The sequence below is a fragment of the Anolis sagrei genome, chromosome 6, assembly GCF_037176765.1.
Source record: "Anolis sagrei isolate rAnoSag1 chromosome 6, rAnoSag1.mat, whole genome shotgun sequence".
Classification (NCBI taxonomy): domain Eukaryota; kingdom Metazoa; phylum Chordata; class Lepidosauria; order Squamata; family Dactyloidae; genus Anolis; species Anolis sagrei.
Genome location: NC_090026.1, coordinates 23,183,800 through 23,205,367, shown reverse-complemented (window position 1 = coordinate 23,205,367; position 21,568 = coordinate 23,183,800). Strand labels below are relative to the sequence as shown.

Here is a 21,568-nt window from a genome sequence, read left to right as displayed (position 1 = left end):
GGCTTTATTTCTTGAAGTATGGACTGGTTTGATCTTCTCGTTGTCCAAGGCACTCTCAGAACCTCCCTCCAACACCACAGTTCAAACGCAAATATCTTCCTTCGTTCAGCCTTCCCTATGGTCCAGCTCTCACATCCGTAGGTGGCTATGGGGAATACCATTGCTTTAACTATGCGAATCTTTGTTGCCAGTGTGATGTCTCTTCACTATTTTTTCAAGATTGGTCATTGCTCTCCTCCCAAGAAGTAAGCGTCTCCTGATTTCCTGGCTGCAGTCTGCGTCTGCAGTAATCTTTGCACCTAGAAATGCCTCCATGTTTTCTCCCTCTATTTCCTAGTTGTCAATCATTCTTGTTGCCATAATCTTTGTTTTTTGATGTTTTACTGACATGAGGTCTGAATAAAATGGAGCCTGCAGCTCTGTCCCTGTCAGCCGCCTCCACCAAGTCTGGTCTCCTTCATGAGGGCCTTCAACCCCCCCGCCCCTTGCCCTAGGGTTTGCCTGTCGCACTCCAGAGCAGAATCACCTCTGACTTTAAACACCACACCAGCTGGGTAAATCAGCAAACAGTTTATTTAAGTATATAAAAAACCAAAGCAGGAAAAGGTAATTCACAGTAAAAAGTAATCAAATTGATATAAAAGAAGACAGGAGCAAAGAGTAAAAAAAAAAAATCTATTAACTTAGGCACTTGAATCCATGAACAGAACAGAAACATATTCCATACGATAACCATGTACTAAGAGAAACTTGATATTAATCTGACCTGCTTCAACTGAAGCAATATTTCTCACTAGTCATTTATAAACCCTGCCCTAATTCCCAAACAGCTAGGAATGGATTCTTTCTTAATTTTGGTTTCATATCCAACTTCTTTTGGAGTCTAGCCAAGCGTCTTAATTGCTGTACGGGCTGTCTTTGTTTACTGAAACAGCTTTTCCTGTCCAAGGCCTTGCTCCCCTCATTAACTTCGGCACCTGTGACCTCGAAATCAACTTCATTATTAGATAACTAATCAGAGAACTGCAGTGCAAAGCCTTTCCTAAGCTGGAGACCTTGAAAATCCTCTTGCAGCAACTCAGGCCTCTCTGGCCTCTCATCCCCAGACCCTGGCCCAGAAATTGAATCAACATCCCCATTCCCTTCAGGAACAGCAACATGAACATCATCCTCATTCCCATCTTGAAATTCAATATGAATATGAACATCATCTCCGTTCCCATCATGCAAATCAACATGATCATCAGACACAATCACGGGCTGAACAGGCTGACATACAACATTGCCTGCCGGTTATGTGTGGACCATAACTTAGTTGCTTCCACTATATCAGCTATTGCTGCAAGTAATGACAGTATGAATAAATTGTCAAAATTTGCTAGAGATAGTGCTTGCATTTCTGGAGGGATTCGTTTAAATACTTAGCATGGGGATTTGGTTATAAATTCATGAATTAAACCAGGTGTTGTTTTTTTTACCCGAAAATTTTCAGGGGGAGTTGATCTCCTAACCCCTGCCCCCATTGGCAACAGCTCTGAAGGGGCTGCAGACCATGTTATCAAAATTGTATGCTTAGAGATTTCAGTGTAGAAACAGATGTATGCTTTTAGAAGTCAATAGGAACGGAATGCTGAACAAAAGCCATCAGACTCCATTGGACTTTCAGACTAGACTGAGGCTCTATTAGAACCTCAGAATAGAGAGATGCTTTGGACTTAGGACTGTTGATTATAAGAAATAATGCCCTGTGTTATCTGCACAGAGTAACTACTTCAAATTCTATCTGTAACTGGACTGATAAGTGAAGTACCTGTATGCTGAATACAGGAAGATTGTGAGTAAATCAACTATGTTACTTTTAAAGAAGTCTGCTTATTTTTATTTCTTGAGAGCATGATTTAAATGCAAATATATTTTAAAGAAGAATAGATTTTTTTTGAGCAACTGGAAATAACATTTCTGTAACTCTGATATATATGTCTCTGTGTTTTGTGCATTGTCATATCTTTGTCCCTAGCCATTCAAAGACATACCTAAGTACATCAGTACAGCTGAGAAACCTAGTTGCCTTGCATACATGCCATTTTCCCAAAAGGTTATTACTCTTAACAGGTCATGCTTTTTACCAAGAGGTTATGACATCATTTTTCAAAAGGTTGTGACTTCTAACAAGCTCAGGACTTTCCAAAGATAACAAAATCTCCAAAAGGTTATGGAGATTTCCATTTTCCTCAACCTTCTACACTGCCATGTAATCCAGATTATCAAAGCAGATAATCCTCATTATCAGTTTTGAACTGTATTATATGAGGCTGCTGAGATTCTCAAAGCTGGGTGCGGAAGGTCAAGCCACTGCTCCGTAGTTTCTCTGCAAAAGCATCATCGAGCCGTTCGCTCTGAGCCACAGTGAAATGCTCCTTCCAGTTCCCTACAAGTCCTGAAGAAAGAGAAAAATATTGTTGTTGTTGTCATTGTTATTGGTATCTCGTGTTTTCCCTCTAAAGAAAACTCACAATAAAAACAATACAATGCAAAACCTAAAAATATACAAACATTACAATATTTTTAAATATTAACATATTAAAAAATCAATAGAATCAATTAAAAACCTATTCATAGCTGAATGAAAATAACCCACAAGAATAAAAAATTCAGGAATACAAATTCCCTGTGCTCTTTTCCTGCCATCCTGATCCATAGCTTTCAAATTTCTTATCTTGACACTGGAAGATTTGTTTTTGTGAGTTGATCTGTAGAAATCAGCTGTCTCTAATATATAAGTATAACACTTTTGCAACAGGGAAATTAGCCTTATTTTCTGTTACAATCTATAGCAGCATTTCTCAACCTGGGGGTTGGGACCCCTCGGGGGGGTCGCGAGGGGCTGTCAGAGGGGTCGTCAACACCCATCACAAAACATAGCATTTTCTGTTGGTTGTTGGGGTTCTGTGTGGGAAGTTGAGCCCAATTCTATCATTGGTTGGGTTCTTTTATTGTTGGTGAACTATAAATCCCAGCAACTACAACTCCGAAATGTCAAGGTCTATTTTCCCCAAACTCCACCAGCGTTCACATTTGGGCATATTAAGTATTCATGCCATGTTTGGTCCCGATCCATCATTGTTTGAGTCCACAGACCTCTCTGGATGCAGGTGAACTACAACTCCAAAACTCAAGGACAATGCCCACTAAACTTTTCCAGTATTTTCTCTTGGCCATGGGAGTTCTGTGTGCCAAGTTTGGTTCAATTCCATCGTTGGTAGGGCTCAGAATGCTCTTTTGATTGTAGGTTAACCATAAATCCCAGAAACTACAACTCCCAAATGACAAAAATCAATCTCCCCCCAACCTCACCAAATTTGGGTATTTGTGCCAAATTTGGTCCAATGAATGAAAATACATCCTGCATGTCGGATATTTACATTACGATTCATAACAGTAGCATAATTACAGTTGTGAAATAGCAATGAAGATAATGTTATGGTAGGAGGTCACCACAACATGAGGAACTGTATTAAGGGGTCGCAGCATTGGAAAGGTTGAGAAACACTGATCTATAGGTATTATATGTGTGCTGTTAAAAGGACATTAGTAGTATACAGTTTGGCAGAAAGTAGGTATACCAGTTTTCTGAACTCTGTCCCTTAACAGATGGTGACTGCCACCTAATGGACCAGATAGAGAACACCCCTTGTGTGTACATCCCTAATCTGTAATTCTCAGCACACCACTTTAATTCTATATCCAACTGTAGAATTAATGCAGTTTGCCACCACTTTAACTGCCATGGCTCAATGCTATGGAATCCTAGGATTTATAGTTTAATGAGGTACAGGCAGGCCTGCACACTGTCCTCCTTCGTAGGGACGTAGATGTTTAAACAAGCCTTTGAGAATGTAAACTAACGACAGTTGGCCCCCAATTATGACACAGCACTGCACTTTCATCCCGTGACCTTGTTCCTTAGCTACAATTTGCACTATCCCATTCCCTTGTCTTGTTTACAATTTAGCCATACCTTACAGCAGTTGTCACCATAGGCTATTGGGTGTTGTTCTGAGTTTTTAAATTATTTTTATATGCTATTGGTTTTACTTTTTTGAATTGTACTGTGTGTTCATTTATGGGTTGTTTTTAGACACTTTGTGGTATGCGTAAGCTGCCTTGAGTCCCTTTGGAGACAGGGTACAAAAATAAAGTTATTATTATTTTACCCACACAAAAACACAGCAAATGAGATATCTACGCTGAATTTCGTATATAAATCTCATTTGCTGTGCCATACTGTGTTTTTTTTTTTTTTTGGTCAGTAAAATAATAATAATAACTTTATTTTTTGTACCCCTCCTCCATCTCCCCAAAGGGACTCAGGGCAGCTAACACATGACACATAGTGCCTAAAAAAACGCATAAAATAGACACACAGTACAATACAAAAAAGTAAAAAATATTATTATTATTATTATTATTATTTTACTTCCACAAAAACACAGCATGTCACAGCAAACGAGATCTATATGCTGGATTTCGTATCACAAAATTACAAGTCGAACACTTCCCAAGCATCTAGGACTATGTGATGTATTTTTGAATGATGCAGATACAAGTCAGGCGGCCTTTTGCAGTTGACAGATCGTGATTTTGTCAATGTTTATTGTTTCCAAATGCCGGCTGAGATCTTTTGGCACGGCACCCAGTGTGCCAATGACCACTGGGACCACCTGTACTGGTTTATGCCAGAGCCTTTGCAATTTGATTTTGAGGTCCTGATAATGGCTGAGTTTCTCCTGTTGATTTTTCTTAATGCAACTGTCAACCAGTATGGCGACATCAATAATCCAAATTATTATTATTATTATTATTATTATTATTATTATTATTATTATTAGACCGAGAAGGGTAAAACCCCTGTAAAACTACAACTCCCAGAATTCTGTAGCATTGAGCCATGAAAGTTAAAGTGGAGTCAAACTGCATTTATCTACAGCACCCTTAATCCCCCTTCAATGGTGTTCTAAACTTGACTGCATCTGTTTTGCTTTGCTTAGATGGCTTTCTGCCCACTAGCTGTGAATACAAGTTGGCCTTTGCTTTTGTCCTCACCTTTTCTCATGAAAGGTGATACAGTATGGTTCATGATGAAATCAGGCAAGGTGCTGTAATTTGCCATTGGGTTTCCTTTCATGCTCTCAAATGCTGTGTGCTGTACAATTTGGTTCAGAAGTGAATCTGTCAGCTGGGTGCCAAGGAACTTGGCTACTTTCTTTATTTCCCGCAAGGGATCCTAGGTAGACAGAGATAAAGGTTATTTTGGTTATTTATGTATTTCTTATATTGTCGAAGGCTTTCATGGCTGGAATCAGTGGGTTGCTGTGAGTTTTCCGGGCTGTATGGCTATGTTCCAGAAGCATTCTCTCCAGAAGTTTTGCCCACATCTATGGCAGGCATCCTCACAGGTTCTGAGACCTCACAACCTCTGAGCATGCCTGCCATAGATGTCGGTGAAAATCAGAAAAGAATGCTTCTGTAACATGGCCATACAGTCTGGACAACTCACAGCATTTCTTGCTTACCTGACACCCTACGGTCAGAGGATGGAGCATGACAGGGTAGAATACAAAGAATATGAATTGAAATTATTTTGAGTTTATCTACACTGTAAAATTACTGCAGTCTGACACCCCTTTAACTGCTATGGCTCAATGCTATAGAATCATAGGGTTGAGTTTTCCAAGGTCTACAGCCTTCTCTGCTAAAGAGTGCTGGTGGTTTGCCGAACAATGAATCCCAGGATTGCATAACATTGAGCCATGCAAGTAAAGTAGTAACCTTGGGAAAGTCACACTCTCCCAATCTCAGGGGAAAACAAAGGCAACCCAATTCTGAACAAATATTGCTACGAAAACCTTGGAACAAGTTGCTTTGCAGTCACCATAAGGCAGAAAAGACTAAAAACACATAACTACAAAATGGGATTCCAATAATTTGGATTTCTCATCATTATCCATTTATAGACTTGCTTGTCATGTTTGTGTGTACAATAAGTGACATACCTCTTTCATGTCTTCATAAAAAAGATACAGAATGGGATGGCGGTCTTTGGCTTCCCACCAACCACAAACGTGGTCAAGCCAAGATCCCCAGGCAACTGCGGGGAGAAATAAAAGGAGGTAATGAGACATAGTAATCTGGTTTGCATATTTTCCCCTGGCTCCACCATCCTCTCTTTAAAATACAGAACAGATTGAAAGTGATTAAATGGGGTGATCGCTCTTTTTCCATCTCTTATTGCTCCCATTTTCCAGTTTCTCTTGTGTATTAAGGAAGGTTGAAAATTTCATTCATATTCATAGTTATTTTCCCCTCTAAAGCGCATTGAGGACAACACATCTCAGCTAATTTTTTATGGAGAAATGAAAGTGTAATTTTATTACAATATAATACTTGGATGGGAGATCCCAAATAAATACATGGTGTTGTAGGAAAGACTTGGCAGAACTACTTTGGAGAATTCCTAGCCTTAAAAATCCTATGGAATTCATAGTGTCACTATAAGTTGACATGCAACTTGAACACACATATGCACTACATTCGAGTGCATCTGCACTGTAGAATCAGCCGTGGCTCAATGCTATGGAATCATGGGAGTTGTCCTCACATCCTCTGAGGATGCCTGCCATAGATGCAGGCGAAACGTCTGGAGAGAATGCTTCTGGAACATGGCCAGACAGCCCAGGAAACTCACAACAACCCAGTGATTCTGGCCATGAAAGCCTTCAACAATACATGGAAGTTGGTGTTTCACCAGGACTTTAGCCTTCTCTGCCAAAGAATCACAAGATTCTATCGCATTGCACCATGGCAGTTAAAGTGGTACATCCCATAAAAGTTTCATATTTCTTATTTGTAGCCATTTAGCCATTGATATCAGAAAAAACATGTTAAATGAGAATGTTGATCCTGTCACAATGAGCTAGTGTGTTAAATTTTTGATTCTTTATCACAGGGGTCCACAAACATTTTAAACAGAGGGCCAGTCACAGTCCCTCAAACTGTTGGAGGGCCAGATTATAATTAGAAAAAAACATGAATGAATTCTTATGCACACTGCACATATCTTATTTGTAGTGCAAAAACACTTAAAAACAATACAATTATTAAAACGAAGAACAATTTTAACAAATATAAACGTATTAGTATTTCAATGGGAAGTGTGGTCCTGTTTTTGGCTGATGAGATAAGATTGTTGTTGTTGTTGTGTACTTTCAAGTCATTTCAGACTTAGATTGACCCTGAGTGAGGGCCGGGTAAATGACCTTGGAGGGCCATATCTGGCCCCCGGGCCTTAGTTTGAGGACCCCTGCTTTATCATATACCGCATTTGTGAAATCGCTTACTTTTACAGAAATGCTATTGTTTATCAATGTTATAGTAAGGGCATCACTATACTAAAATGACATGAAACTTTTTTCTAGCCTGTATTCACCCTTTCCGGTGATGAAATTGTCCAGAAACTCCTCCCAGGTGCCTGGCTCTGGCATCCCCTTGTTCATCCGGTGAAAGTGGAAGTAGGAGACAGCATTGTCCTTAGCATTCCTGGCCACATAAATAATCTGTAGAAAGAGCAGAGAATGCAAGAGTCCTAAGCCAAAACTTTTCAGTCATATACAGCAGTGGTTCTCAACCTTCCTAACACCACAACCTCTTAATAGCCCAACCATAACATTATTTTTGTTGCTACTTCATAACTAATGGTGCTACTGTTATGAATCGTAATTTAAATATGTGATATGCATTTTCACTCACTGGACCAAATTTGGCACAAATACCTAATACGCCCAAATTTGAATACTGGGCCTGCTCTGATCAATCCCCACCCCCACCCCAGTCCTTCTGACCTTGCAATTCTGCTCCCAGAAGGAAGGTGGCAAAAGCTTGAGTTGGAGGTGAGTTTTGATTGTACGCGGAGAAGGCATTGTCCCTGCCTCATCTATGCCTGTAACACCAGAGAGGGATGTTCAATTAGTGATGAAAGAATCAAGCAAAATATGTTCTTTATGTATTTCAGCCCATCAGGCTCTCTTGCCCCCACTTTTTTAATGTTGGAAGAAAATAGTATGAAAAGTGAAATGCATTTTTTCATAAGGTGCACTAATATGAAACCATCTACTGTACATACATTTATATATGCAAAAGAGTGCTTCTTCATCAGCATTTCATTCATTGTGATCTCTTAAAATAAAACAAATATTTTCTAGAAGCATGGAGTCCATACATTTGAAGGCATCAGGATTCACACAGCCATAGATTTTACTGAGAGAAGGAAACATGGCATCACAAGAACACCACCCTTTCTGAAGAGGGAAATCCAGAACCAAAGGATAGGGTCATCAATTTTGACACTTCCATAGGTTCAACATCTCCCTTTCCACTCTCCCCGCATCAACAATCATCATAATTGTTGGAAACAGCAACCTTCTACAAGCCTTCTATACTAGTTATTTGTTATGTATATAATTCAGATTGCTTACTGTATTGTATATGTGTGTATTGGTATGCAGTTTTACCTTAACTCTATGTTGTGGCAGGGACTGCAGACCATGTGACCCAGATCTGGAACTATTCAGACCTGAGACTCCATTTTTAGAGGACAGACAACATAAAAACTTGAGATGCCATTAGACTCTCATAAGTTCAACATTTCCCTTTCCACTCCCCCCACATCAGTAATCATCATAATCATATTATCTACCTCTCCTTGCAGCTCAAGGTGGAGTACAACAGGTAAAACAGAGAGATAAGACACAAGATTATTGAAATACACATAAAGGATACACACAGTGAAAATGCAGGTAAAATTCATTAATAAAATGCAAGTTAAAATTGACAGGCCTCTGAAACAGCACTTTTTACTCACCACTGACCAAGGGTGCTGGAAGAAACAAGTCTATGAAGGGAAACCGCTGATAGACAGGGGCTCGAGCACATTTTTGGGAGTCACCTCTGTGCTGAATCATGTCTACAATTTCCTGAATCCAGGTGGTCCCTATTAGAAAAATAAGAGATTCCATAATCTATTTGGTGACTCTCATTCTCCCAAGCTCCATACCACATATCCATGTCCATTCCTATCTCCCCACTGCCATGCCAGTATATTTCCTTTGTCATTTCTGCTCCCACTTTACCTGCTTTGGGATATGTGGAAATGAGAATGTCATCGGGTCGGGCTTTGAAAGCCCATAGAGTATCCCAGTTCTCTACTGTATCATCATTTAGAGAGACTCCTTCAATCTCCATCAGTGTTGCACGTTTTATTAATGATGGGTCCATCATCTGATAGGGAAGGAAAAGGGATAGCATGAGACAACTGGGATCTACAAGAAAATGGATATACAGTAGAGTCATGTTTATCCAACCTTTACTAATCCAACATTCTGTATTATCCAATGCAGTCTGCCTCCCGTCCGGATCCACAGCTGTTTCAAAATATTGCAATGTTTTGGTGCTAAATTCATAAATATAGTAATTTCTACATAACGTTACCATGTATTGAACTGCCTTTTCTGTCGATTTGTTGTAAACCATGATGTCTTGGTGCTTAATTTGTAAAATCATAGCATAATTTGGCATTGAATAGGCTTTTCCTTAATCCCTTCTTATTATCCAACATTTTCACTTATCCAAAGTTCTGCTGGCCTGTTTATGTTGGATAAGCAAGACTCTACTGTGTCTATGTATCTATCAGCTATTACTTGTGGATGAGTATATTTGTCTTCCAAGTGTAGGTGGGTCCATAAGTGTCTGTATAGACCTATTCTGGATTCGCATGGTCTTTTGCAGTGAGGACATAGATTTCCAAATGAAAGGCGACCACAACAAGGGTTTGCTTGACACACCTTCCTCTTGGTGGATTTTTCCTTTTGTACTCTATTTGTGCCTCTTCAAAACCCATAGCACCAGGCATGTAGCCGGGGGGGGGGGGGGGACTGGGGGTTTCACCCCCCCCCCCCAAATTCTCATGGTGGTCCGCGAGAAGGCCTTACTGGTATATCATGGGGGTATTGGGGTAACGATACAAAAGGTTTGCTAGGGTAGACCCTCTTTCACTCAGACTCAGCCCCCCCCCCCCAAATCAAACTCAGCTCCCCCGAAACAAAATCCTGGCTACGGGCTGCATAGCACTATTGATTACAGTTGACCGCCAGTTAGTTTTAAAACCATTGTTAAGTTTCGTTTGCTGACCACTGACATTTCAATTTTTGTTTTTAATTTGAGAGTACAGTAACTGCTTTGGGAGACGGTAATCAGGGATTTGGACAATGTGGCCAGTCAGTAAAGTCAATGACCGAGGATCATTGCTTCAATGCTGTTGGTGTTTGCTTCTCCCAGAACGCTGATATTTGTCTGCCTGTGTTTACAAGAGATTTGCAAGATTTTTCAGGGACAACTCTGATGGAATCTTTCCAGAAGTCGAGAGTTACATTTGTAGATGTTTCATGTTTCACAATAGAGTTGGAAGGACAATAACCTTATAAACAAGTATCTACAAATGTCCTGATCCTCAAATACTCTCTGGAAAACAGTGATTCTCCAGATGTTATTGGGACTTCGGAATACCTTTGATCCATAAGAACACAAGTAAAATATAGTCTACCTACCTGTCAGTGTTACTCCTCTCAGGAGTTGTGACTGTGCTTTTCTTCTTCTGTCCCTTGGCTGTCTCCTGTTTTCTGAGGTTTTTTGCTCTGTCCATATAAATCTTTGGAAGGGTGTGTCATTTTTAATACTGCAAGGTAGGGCATGTTACTGGATGAAGTTTTTGCACGCTAGACCTAGGCTCTCTGCCAGCTACTACATCCTCTGAAACTTCTTCAGGAATTTCCTAATGGTGTGAGAATCTAAATGCATCTCTCTATGCTTGCAAAAAATAGTTTTCTAAGATCTACAGAGATACTCGCAGGAACACCTCAGCAAGCAAGAGTCCAAAAGTGGCAGGCTAAAACCCAGAACCTCAACCCATGGCTGATACCAAATGAGAGACTTCCTCCTGGGCACACAGAAGATTGGGAAGGCACTGAACATACTGCATTCTGGCACCACGAGATCCAGAGCAAACCTTAAGAAATGGGGCTACAAAGTGGAGTCCATGACATGCGGAGTGTGGAGAAGAGCAAACCACAGACCACCTATTACAATGCAGCCTGAGCCCTGCTACATGCACAATGGAGGACCTTCTTATAGCAACACCAGAGGCACTCCAAGTGGCCAGATACTGGTCAAAAGACTTTTAATAGAATGCCAAGTTTTTAAACTTTGTGTTTTTCTCAAATACATTGGTTCGCTCCTGATACAATAAATAAATAAATGTGCTTGCAGTATAGATATGTTGCATGTTATTTGCCACCATAAAAATAGTTTTCAGCTCTGATTTTGAATCCTCCAGACAGAAAGGAAAGATTCTTAGGAGGGTAATATGTATCATTCACAGCCCAGAAAAGTATCACTTTCTTTAACTTATCTCCCCATATCTTAGAGTTGTAACTACAAATAATTTTTCCAAATTTTGACATTGCTTTCTTTACTTCAAAATATGACAATCCAACTGTGTTGCATTTTTGGACCCTGTTGTTTATTTTCCTTCATGAGTCCCTAGACTTTTGCCTCAAAGTCTTACCCTGGTGCCCCTGCCAGCAGTCAGACCCAAATCCATTATTTTTTGGAGAAAACAACATAAATTGGACTTACCGCAAAGTGTGTCTGTAGTTGGGCTGGAAATGGACTAGAGAGCAAACAGTTAACTCCTCTTCTGGTAGGAGGCAGGGCCAAAGGAGGAAATTATATAATGATCCCAGAGAGGTAAAATCTCTACAGATGCAGAGAAAAACAACCTTCCAATTCAAGGATCAGATTTCGGCAAAGAATTTCACTATGAAAAAAACCCTGTGGACAATGTTTTTCAATAAGAGGACAGCAGGAAAGGGAGGGGAAAGGGAAAAGAGATAAAGAGGACAAAGATAGGGTGAAAAAGTATAACGTCATGGATTGCACAGATAAAATATTAAAACCATCCTCCTCAACCTAGCTGTTCCTTATCTATAGTGGGGAAGAGGTCATAGAACAATATTCTCAAGGAGATGGTGAAATAAATTTTTTGAAGTCCTGGCTGCAAAAAAACACTCAGGAGTCTGTTGAAATAGTAAATATCTGACTTGTTCAACTGCTCTGCTGAAAACTTTAAATGACATGTTGGTTATTTAAAGTTTTCAGTAGAGCAATTGAAGAGGTCAAATATTTACAATTTCATGTGAAATAGTAAATATGTTAAATGACATGTTGGTGATCATGTGGCTGAGATTGTGCAAAGGAGCTTGTCAAAAAGGGGATACTTCATACCTGCGGCACTCAAACTATATACAGCCAAACCAGTTGCAGAACTACTCTACGGTAGGCCCCTTGTCTGACTTTACCCCATTGGAAAGTGTACAATCCAAATTCTTAAGATCAGCCCTCCGGGTACCAAGGTTTATCTCCAACACCACCCCACGTCTGGAGAATGGCTTCCTGAGAATTGAGCCCAGGGTGTGGGTGGTTATACTGAACTAATGGCTTAGACTATCCCTCTCTCCCCTTGGCCTTTCACCACTTACTGAGTTGGATGACCTTTAGTCCAGATGGGAAAAGTCAATACCAGACCAAAAAGAAATTATCCCTGGGCTTCTTTCCAGGACTGCTAACCAGTATGGACTACGACCAAACCAAATCTCTAATTAAACAATGAATAACAGACCCCAATCATAAAATTTTCATTCAATCCACACATCATACAATTTCATTTATCCATCCACACATCACAATCATGTTGAAGCAGGAGTATCAAAAGCTAAAAAAGAACATCTGAAAAAACACCCCAAATATCGGTATTGAGTTTGTTTAGGTTTTATGTTAAATATAATTGTTGATAGGTTATGTTTTATTTCATTTATAGATGTCATTTTATAAGTTGTTTTCATATGTGGTTGTTTTTTCGGGGGGGGGGGGGGTATTATGCTTGTATTTGTTGTTGTACAGAGACATTAAACATTTGCCTTTTTTGTTTGTTGGAATCTGCCTTGAGTCTCCTTGGGAAGATAGGGCAGAATATAAATAAAGTTTTATTATTATTATTTTATTGAGTGCCAATCAGACTTAGCCAGAGCCCCATTCTTTATCATCAATTGAGTTAGTAGGTTTTGTACCTCCCCTATGAAATATCTAACCACGCTGAAGGTTTCCAGCCATCAGAGAGCCTTCAGTCCGGCATGTTGTTATGCCCTCCCATCTGATGTATTGGACAGCCATTACCGGAAGACCCCATTTTCCAAGAGACGGTGCCCCTGTGACTCAGGAGACATAGAGACAACAGAACATGTGCTTCCTCAGTGCCTGTTCTATAGAGATATTCAATCCCATCTCATTACGCCATGGCTAAACAAACATCCAGGATGCTCTGGACAATTTTACATCTCCCTGCTGCTTTCAGACACTAATTCGACTATAACTTATAATGTCACCAAATTCTGCACAGCAGCGATTAAAATCCGGCAGTTGATGACTGATAGCACAAGCTTGTACAAGCCAGGACTTTATATTAGAAAAAAAATGGGATTACAGACTTTTAATTATAGTATGGATGTTGCTCCCTCTGCTGTTTGACTTGACTTCCCTTCTCTGTGCCACATGAGCACACCTATTCCCAGGCCTGTAGCTGGGGGGAGGGGGGGAGGGGTTCAATTCATGAGTAAAAACCTGATTTACTCATGAATTTTAACTGGTTAACCAAATCCCCAAGCAAAGTCTATGAGATGCAAAAAATTAAGAGTCCCTCCAGAACGGCAAGCACTATCTCAAGCAAATATTGACAATTTAGTCATACTGTCATTACTTGCAGCAATAGCCGATGTAGCAAAGCAACCAAGTGGGGTTGAATGCTCTCATTAAGGAGGCCAGACTTGGTGGAGGTGGTTGACATGGGCGCAGCTGCAGGCTATTGAAGGCTGCTCTGCCTCCTGCTGTGCTCTTTGCTTCAGTGTGACCCTAACCCCCCTCCCAAAATTTTCAACCCCCCCCCTGAAATTTTCAACCCCCCCCCCCAAATTTTCAACCCTCCCCGAAATTTTTTTCTGGCTATGGCCCTGCCTATTCCTCAAATTCAGATTCCCTTCAATTCCATAAAGTGTGTTGGGTTTTAATATATCCTCTCTCTATATCTATAAATGCTCTGTTCATTTTGACTGACATCATAACTAAAAATCCGCTGGATGATTGGCCACTAAATTTGGCCACAAGAAACCTACTAACCCAAGGAGTGACCATCACTCAAAAAATTGATTTTGTGATTTGGAAGTTGTAGTTGCAGGATTTATAGCTAACTTACAATCAAAAAGCATTCTGAACTCCACCAACGATGGAATTGGACCAAACTTGACACACAGGACTCCCATGTCCAACAGAAAACACTGGAAAGGTTTGTGGGCATTGACCTTGAGTTTTGGAGGTGTAGTTCACCTACATCCAGAGAGCACTGTGGACTCAAACAATGAAGGCTCTACACCAAACTTGGCACTGATACTCCATATGCCCAAATATGAACACAGAATGAGTTTGGGGAAAATAGACCTTGACATTTGGGAGTTGTTACTGGGATTTATAGTTCACCTATAATCAAAGAGCATTCCAAACCCCACCAACAATAGAATTGGGCCAAATTTCCACACAGAACCCCATGACCAACGGAAAATACTGTGTTTTCTGGTGGTCTTTGGCGACCCTTTTGACACCCCCTCACGACCCCCCTCCCCCCGGTGTTCCGACCCCCAGGTTGAAAAATGCTGCCTTAAGGCCAACTTTTTTCACCAGTGCAAGGAAACATAATCAGAGCCCTCCTGACAAAGAGCCATCCAGCCATTGATATGAATAGATATATATTATTCGCACACACAGGGAATAGAATGGAAGAATAGTAGAGGCCAAGATGAAGTACTTTGGCCACATCATGAGAAGAAAGGAAAGCTTAGAGAAGACAGTGATGCTGGGGAAAATGGAAGGAAAAAGGAAGAGGGGCCGACCAAGGGTAAGATGGATGGATGGTATCCTTGAAGTGACTGGATTGACCTTGAAGGAGCTGGGGGTGGTGACGACCGACAGGGAGCTCTGGCGTGGACTGGTCCATGAAGTCACAAAGAGTCAGAAACGACTGAACGAATGAACAACAAACACACACATATATGTATATGACAGATACAGTATCCTAGATTTGAAAGGGATCCCTAAAGAAGGACAATTATATGTTGCATGTTCCAGAGCAGGCAAACCAGACAATCTCTACATCAACACTGACGAAGAAACAAAATGCAAATTAATGTAAACAGTATGGCTTCATAGTTTATTTGATTTAAAAAAACAGGGATCCAGGATTTTTTAATCATTACATTCTCTGCCATGGATTGAAAGGTGCTTATAGCTGTGTGCGGAAAGTCAGGCCACTGTTCCTCAATAACTGATCACAGATACCATCCAACTTTTCACTTTGTGCCACTGTGAAGTTTGATTTCCAGTCTCCAACCATACCTGTTTATGGGAGGAAAAACCATGTTTATTTCCTGCTGTTTTAACCTACTGGTTTCAAACCACTTTTCTTCAGACAAGAAGTATGTACATTGGATGACCACTTCCCTTGTTGCCAAAGCAGTCGCACAAACCACCTCTTCCCATTTGATGTAATTGGAACTTTTTGGTCCTTACCTTTTCTCATGAAGGATGACACTGTTTGATCCAAAATAAAAGAAGGCAGAGTGCTATAATTAGTCATTGGATTTGCTTTCATTCTCTCAAATGTTGTGTGCTGTATGATTTTGTTCAGAACCAGTTCAGGGAGTTCAAAGTCAAGGAACTGGGCTACCTTTTGGATTTCTCGGCCTGGGTCCTAGGGAGAGAAAGACAAGACTATTGATCAGAGACTTCTTGATGCTTGAGACTGGAAAGTCATCTTGAGTGAAGCTGGCTTCATTCATTGCGTGCTTGACTGGAAACTCTTTGCATATACAGGTAGAGTCTCGCTTATCCAACCTTCGCTCATCCAACGTTCTGTATTATCCAGCACAGTCTGCCTCTCACCTGGATCCACAGCTATTTTAATACATTGTGATATTTTGGTGCTAAATTCATAAATACAGTAATTACCACATGTATTGAACTGTTTATTCTCTTGATTTGTTGTAAGCCATGATGTCTTGGTGCTTAATTTGTGAAATCATAATGTAATTTGACATTTAAAGGCTTTTCCTTAATCCCCCCTTATTATACAACATTTTCGCTTCTCCAATGTTCTGCTGGCCTGTTTATGTTGGATAAGCAAGACTCTATTGTACTCCAACATTGGATGGATGAAAACTAAAAAAATATGTGGCCAACATCAGAGCATGGTGAAGATAAGTTATTATGGGGGAAAAAATTACAAGCTAGGAGAGGATGCAACAGTTTGCTTTTGCTTGAGCCTGCTGGGAAGGTCAAGATTTTGCTTCTCTTCTTTCTGGTAAGTTAACTAAGTGCAGTAAGTGATGTAAGATGCAGCCAAAATGGGAAAAGGGGGAAGTAGAACATTTTAAAAGCAGCTGAAAAAGTGGAAGGATATAGGATTATTTGGGAATTTTCCCTGCCAAACTGGGTGGAATGTGGCTGGGGAAACCAACTGAACCCCCAGGGTCATCTCAGCAGACTTTGAACAAAGCTCTCTATTTTTACTACACACCTATGGCAATAGTGCAAGAGCAATGAGATGCAGTGTTCTTCAAGGAGCAACCCCTTCATTTGTTGATTTTTTTCTATCTATATATAGAAGTCAAAGTGTGTGTGTGTGTGTGTGTGTGTGTGTGTTTGCTGTTGCTAAGTAAAGTGGTACTCTGTGATGTCATTGGGTTGGCTGTTGCTAGGTGAAGTGGCCTTCTGTGATGTCACTGGGAAAGGAAGGTGGCATGCATATGAGGGAAAGAGAAGAAGGAAGGAAAGAGCCACAAAGAGAGCCACAAAAGTGTTGACATTGTGAGATAGGCCTTCTTAGAACTGGAGAAGGGAGAAAGTAGGCAGGCAGTGGTCCCAACAACACCCGGGCAACATCGGGTATATATGCTAGTTCTCTCTCATTCTGATATTCAAACATGGCTCTGTATGTAGCCAATCAGTTTCCTGAAAGTACTGTGATTCAGGCAGAATTAATGCCAGCTCAGATGCTCACTTCTTTCATGTCTTCATAAAAAAGGTAGAGAATTGGATGATGATCCTTAGCCTCCCACCAACCGCGAACGTGGTCAAACCAAGAGCCCCATAGCACTGCAAAGAGATACAAGAGGTGAGATGTAATCATCATTTCCATCATATAAACTTAATTGGCAGCTCTAAGGAAAGTAGTGAACACCAGCAAGTTGACTGAATAGGATTCAATTTCTTCCCACATCTGGAGGCTAAGTGGATGGAAGCAGAGGTCAAGCAGATGTTCAAATGTGTCTTTGCATTTCTACCTTTCACTTGCCTTTTCCTGCAAGGAAATTCTCCAGAAACTGATTCCAAGTTACTGGGTCTGGATATGTTTGATTCATGCGGTGGAAGTGGAAGTAGGAAAGGACATTGTCTTTAGGATTCCTGGCCATATAGATAATCTGTTGAAACAGAACAACAATAAACTGCTTTCAGATTTTATAGGCTTAAAATCATTTATTTTCAGTTCATGAACAGCAATATAAGAAGCAATGTAGGATATGTGTCCCCAGTGGTGCAGTGGGTTAAACCGATGAGCTGCTGAACTTGGTGACCAAAAGTTCAGCAGTTTAAATCCAGGAAGTGGGATGAGCTCCCACTATTAGTCCCAGCTTCTACCAACCTAGCAGTTCGAAAACATGCAAATGTGAGTAGCTCAATAGGTACCGCTTTGGCAGAAAGGTAACGGCACTCCATGCAGTCATGATCTTGGAAGCGTCTATGGACAACGGCAGCTCTTCAGCTTAGAAATGGAGTTGAGCATCAACCCCCAGAGTCGGACTCGACTAGACTTAATGTCAAGGGGAAACCTTTAACTTTTTTATGATAGGTAAAACATAAACTAAGACATTAAAATACAATGTTTGAATCAGAGTTAAAAAAATAAATGTTAAAACCATGCTGAGCTTTTAGACTTTGGTGCATTGTCATTCATCCAAAGGCAAAATATCTGGTCCAACTACTTTTATTTATTTATTTACTACATTTATATACTGCTTTTCTCTCCCTGAGGGAACTCAAAGCGGTTTCCAACATTATAAAGGCAAAATTCAATGGCGTACATACATGTGAAAAACAAAACATAATAGCTAGACAATAACATATACCGGTAACTATAAATTAAAAACCTAACCAAATTAAAACATAACACATAAAATAACATTTAGATATAAAGTAGAAAAATTAAACATTGATAATACAATAATATGTATATTAAAACCCATCCGTAAACAACACGATTTAAAAACAGTTATTAAAATCACGCCACCCAAAATCAAATCTCTAGAACTTTTGTCACAGAGATGGGAAAGATCCTGAAATTTTTCTTATATTCCAGAATTGGGAAAGAAACAGTCTTATGAAACTTGAATGGAGTTTAATATTCAACAGGTATTGTCCTGGCAGGCACGCAACCTGAGCACTTAACCTGGGACATGGAGTTCATGGACTTTGTCCAGTATACAATCTTGTACTGAGCTAGGCTTATAAAAGCAGCTGGTTTCTTACCTTTTCATTCAAAGCTCTGCAGCTTTGAGTGCTGATGCAAACACACACACACACAATGTAGTGGGAAAAATAAACATCTACCAATTAGTCTTAATTGTCCCCCTCAATTTCCACAATGATGCTGTCTGTGTATATAAAATCAGCAGACCCTGACTTTACCCTGGAATTTTATTGCAAAGCAGTATAAATATTAGCACTGTAAATAATAAAGCTATCTAGTTATAAGCATAGGAGGTGAACTGATAATGCTTATCACCCAAGGCGCTACCCTGCTATGTCATCCCATGCAAATCTACAATTCGCATGCTATTCTACAGTCAGCCTAGAGGTAATTCTGGTATCTCAAGGTTCTCCAGCATAATTCTATGATCGCCCAAGGCACTACCCTTCTATGTCATCCCATGCAAATCTACAGTCAACTTCTCATTCTATTCTACAGTCAAACAAGAGGTGATTCTGGTATCTCTAGGTTCTCCAGCACTATTCTATTCTCTATGGTAGAATTGTGCTGGAGAACCTAGAGCAGTGGTTTCCAGCCTGTAGTTCGTGTACCACCAGTGGTCCACAAAAGCTAAAATATGGCCCATGACCTCACTATTACTATATCGTTGCAACAAGAGCAACTGGTCTTGTAAAACCCTCTTAGAGTGCTGAGGGTTATTAAATATGGTTTTCTGTAGGTATGCAGATGGCAGGTACTGGATGGCATATGTTCTGTATCAAAAACCAGAGCTGATGTGGTCTATCTGAATCAGCACTCCAAATAACCAAACTGAATCTGAAGTTGACCAAAAACTGATTTGTAACCCTTTTGGTACTAATGGTGGACAGTGGTCCCTGGTCAAGAAGTCCCTGGTGAAAAAAAGGTTGTGAACCACTGACCTAGAGATATCTAGAGAGATGTCTCTCAGGTTAAAAATATAGCAATGTACATATTCATGTTTTTTCACTTTCACCATGAAAGTGAATCTGGAGGTCTAACTTTACTGCTGATGTTCAACTGCATTTTCTTACTTTTTATTGGCATTGTCCTAAACAAGACTGGGGTGATGCAAGGCCAGAGCAACCAGGTCTATTGCTCTCTTTATGTTCAGAGTCACTATCATCTTGTTTGCTCAGGGTGGGAGTATTGCTAGGTAGAAGATGGCAATAAGCCCTGACATCGAACCTTGGTCCAAATGCAGCAATTACACTGTTCCCTTAAGTATTCCTGACCTTGCAGTTCTGTTCCCAAAAGGATGGCGGCAAGAGCTGGACAGGTAAGTGGGTTTTGATTGTTCGCAGAGAAGTCATGGCCTCTAGCTCTTCCAAGGCTGTAACACCAAAAGAAAATGTTTAGAATTCAGCTGAGTTAAGCCCTTCTTATCCATGCTCAGTGATCGCCTCCCTAACGCTCCCTGTCCTCTTCCTTACGTGATACAACAGGATGAGGCATCTCAAGGAAAGGCATCCGTTTGTAGATAGGGGTCTTCTCACATTTCTGGGGGTCCCCTCCATGCCGGATCATATCCACAATTTCTTGTATCCAAGTGGTTCCTAGAAAAGCAAGAACAAAGCCACAATGCAACCATTGTGCCCTTTGACTAACCCTTCCCCAAGTGCTACCTCCCCACAGGTTTGCAAAAGGCCCCATATTTCTCACTCACCTGACTTAGGATAAGAGCAGATGACAAGGTCGTCAGGTCGAGCTTTAAATTCTGATATGAGGCGCCATCTTCTTGCCGTGCCCTTGTGAAAGGGGATCCCATGAACTTCCACTGGATCTAAGCGTTTGAAGGATTCAGGGCTTAATTCTTGTTCCCCAGATTCAAGCCCCATCACCTAGTATGGCAGAGGAAAGTGAAGTGGTACAAGAGTAAACAATGCCTTCCTCCTTCCTTTTGGTGCCAACTTCTAATCCCAGACAATGTCTTCAGTCTCTTCCAGAGACGGAAATGAACATTTATTCCTTTTTCTCTTAATCTTTCTTGCTAAATGTTTTTATACACGAGATCAGATGTCTATGTTCACTGTTAGCATTGGCTGAGATCTCTCCAATGTAACTGCTTGGGATTCTGCCAGTAATTTTCTCTGAAGTCAATCAGTATACAGAAGGACCGGTGCTTAAATCGGATGAGATATATTACATAAGAGCAGCTCATATCAGAGACCTTTAGTTTGGCTTCAAATGCACAAAAGAACCTTCTGGAACCAGGCATGCTTCAACTCCCATCATCCCCACAAAGTAAAGCCATTCACTGTGCAGTGTGTCTGGCTGTGATGGGATTTGTAGTCCAAAACATGTAGGGGGCACTCCAGCAAGAAACATGGATAATTTTTCTCAATTTTTCTCTTCCTTGATAAAAAAGGGTATCTGTCAAAAACATGTAAGTAATCCATCCTGTTAGAGCATGGTGTGGTGGTTTGAGTATTGGATTACAACTCCTGTAATGATTCTTTTGACATTATTTTTTAATCATTTTTAAAATAAAAAACCTGCCAGGATTGATAATAGAACAGTATAAAATTATGAAAATGCCAATAAAGTTATTGTTTCAATTTCTGAAACTTGAAATTATTATTTACACCACAATGTAATGTTCTTCTTGGTTACTAATTTGCTTTTGAAGTGTAGCTTGTTATTCCACACTCTCCAATAATTTGTTACAGGTGTGTAATAACTAACTTTCAGACTCTGTTGATGTTAAAAAGGTACAGGTTTTTCCTTGACATTAAGTCTAGCCGTGTCCAACTCTGGGGGTTGATGCTCATCTCCATTTCTAAGCCAAAGAGC

At 40.3% G+C, this 21,568-nt stretch overlaps 2 protein-coding genes across 3 annotated transcripts; both read right to left on the bottom strand.

Annotated features, from left to right (window-relative positions):
* Window positions 1–555: 555 nt before the first annotated feature.
* LOC132777977 (sulfotransferase 1C1-like) lies at window positions 556–12,071 on the bottom strand. 2 transcript variants are annotated; one of them, XM_067469916.1, is made up of 9 exons: window positions 11,746–12,071; window positions 10,659–10,786; window positions 9,186–9,333; window positions 8,918–9,046; window positions 7,899–7,996; window positions 7,487–7,613; window positions 6,054–6,148; window positions 5,104–5,284; window positions 556–2,437 (listed from the first exon to the last, which is right to left on the bottom strand). In XM_067469916.1, exons 3-9 carry the CDS (start codon window positions 9,331–9,333, stop codon window positions 2,325–2,327), a joined length of 891 nt encoding a protein of 296 aa, XP_067326017.1. In that variant the 5' UTR covers window positions 10,659–10,786; window positions 11,746–12,071; the 3' UTR covers window positions 556–2,324. The 2 variants fall into 2 exon arrangements, with proteins under 2 accessions (XP_067326017.1, XP_060636540.2); XM_060780557.2 differs by lacking the exon at window positions 10,659–10,786 and having other exon boundaries at window positions 11,746–12,069.
* A 3,314-nt stretch (window positions 12,072–15,385) lies between these two features.
* LOC132777976 (sulfotransferase 1C2-like) lies at window positions 15,386–20,858 on the bottom strand. The gene is made up of 7 exons (XM_060780556.2): window positions 20,442–20,858; window positions 20,209–20,331; window positions 20,011–20,108; window positions 17,564–17,690; window positions 17,270–17,364; window positions 15,781–15,961; window positions 15,386–15,606 (listed from the first exon to the last, which is right to left on the bottom strand). The coding sequence occupies exons 1-7, from the start codon at window positions 20,611–20,613 to the stop codon at window positions 15,494–15,496; spliced, it is 909 nt and encodes a 302-aa protein (XP_060636539.2). The 5' UTR covers window positions 20,614–20,858; the 3' UTR covers window positions 15,386–15,493.
* Window positions 20,859–21,568: the final 710 nt, after the last annotated feature.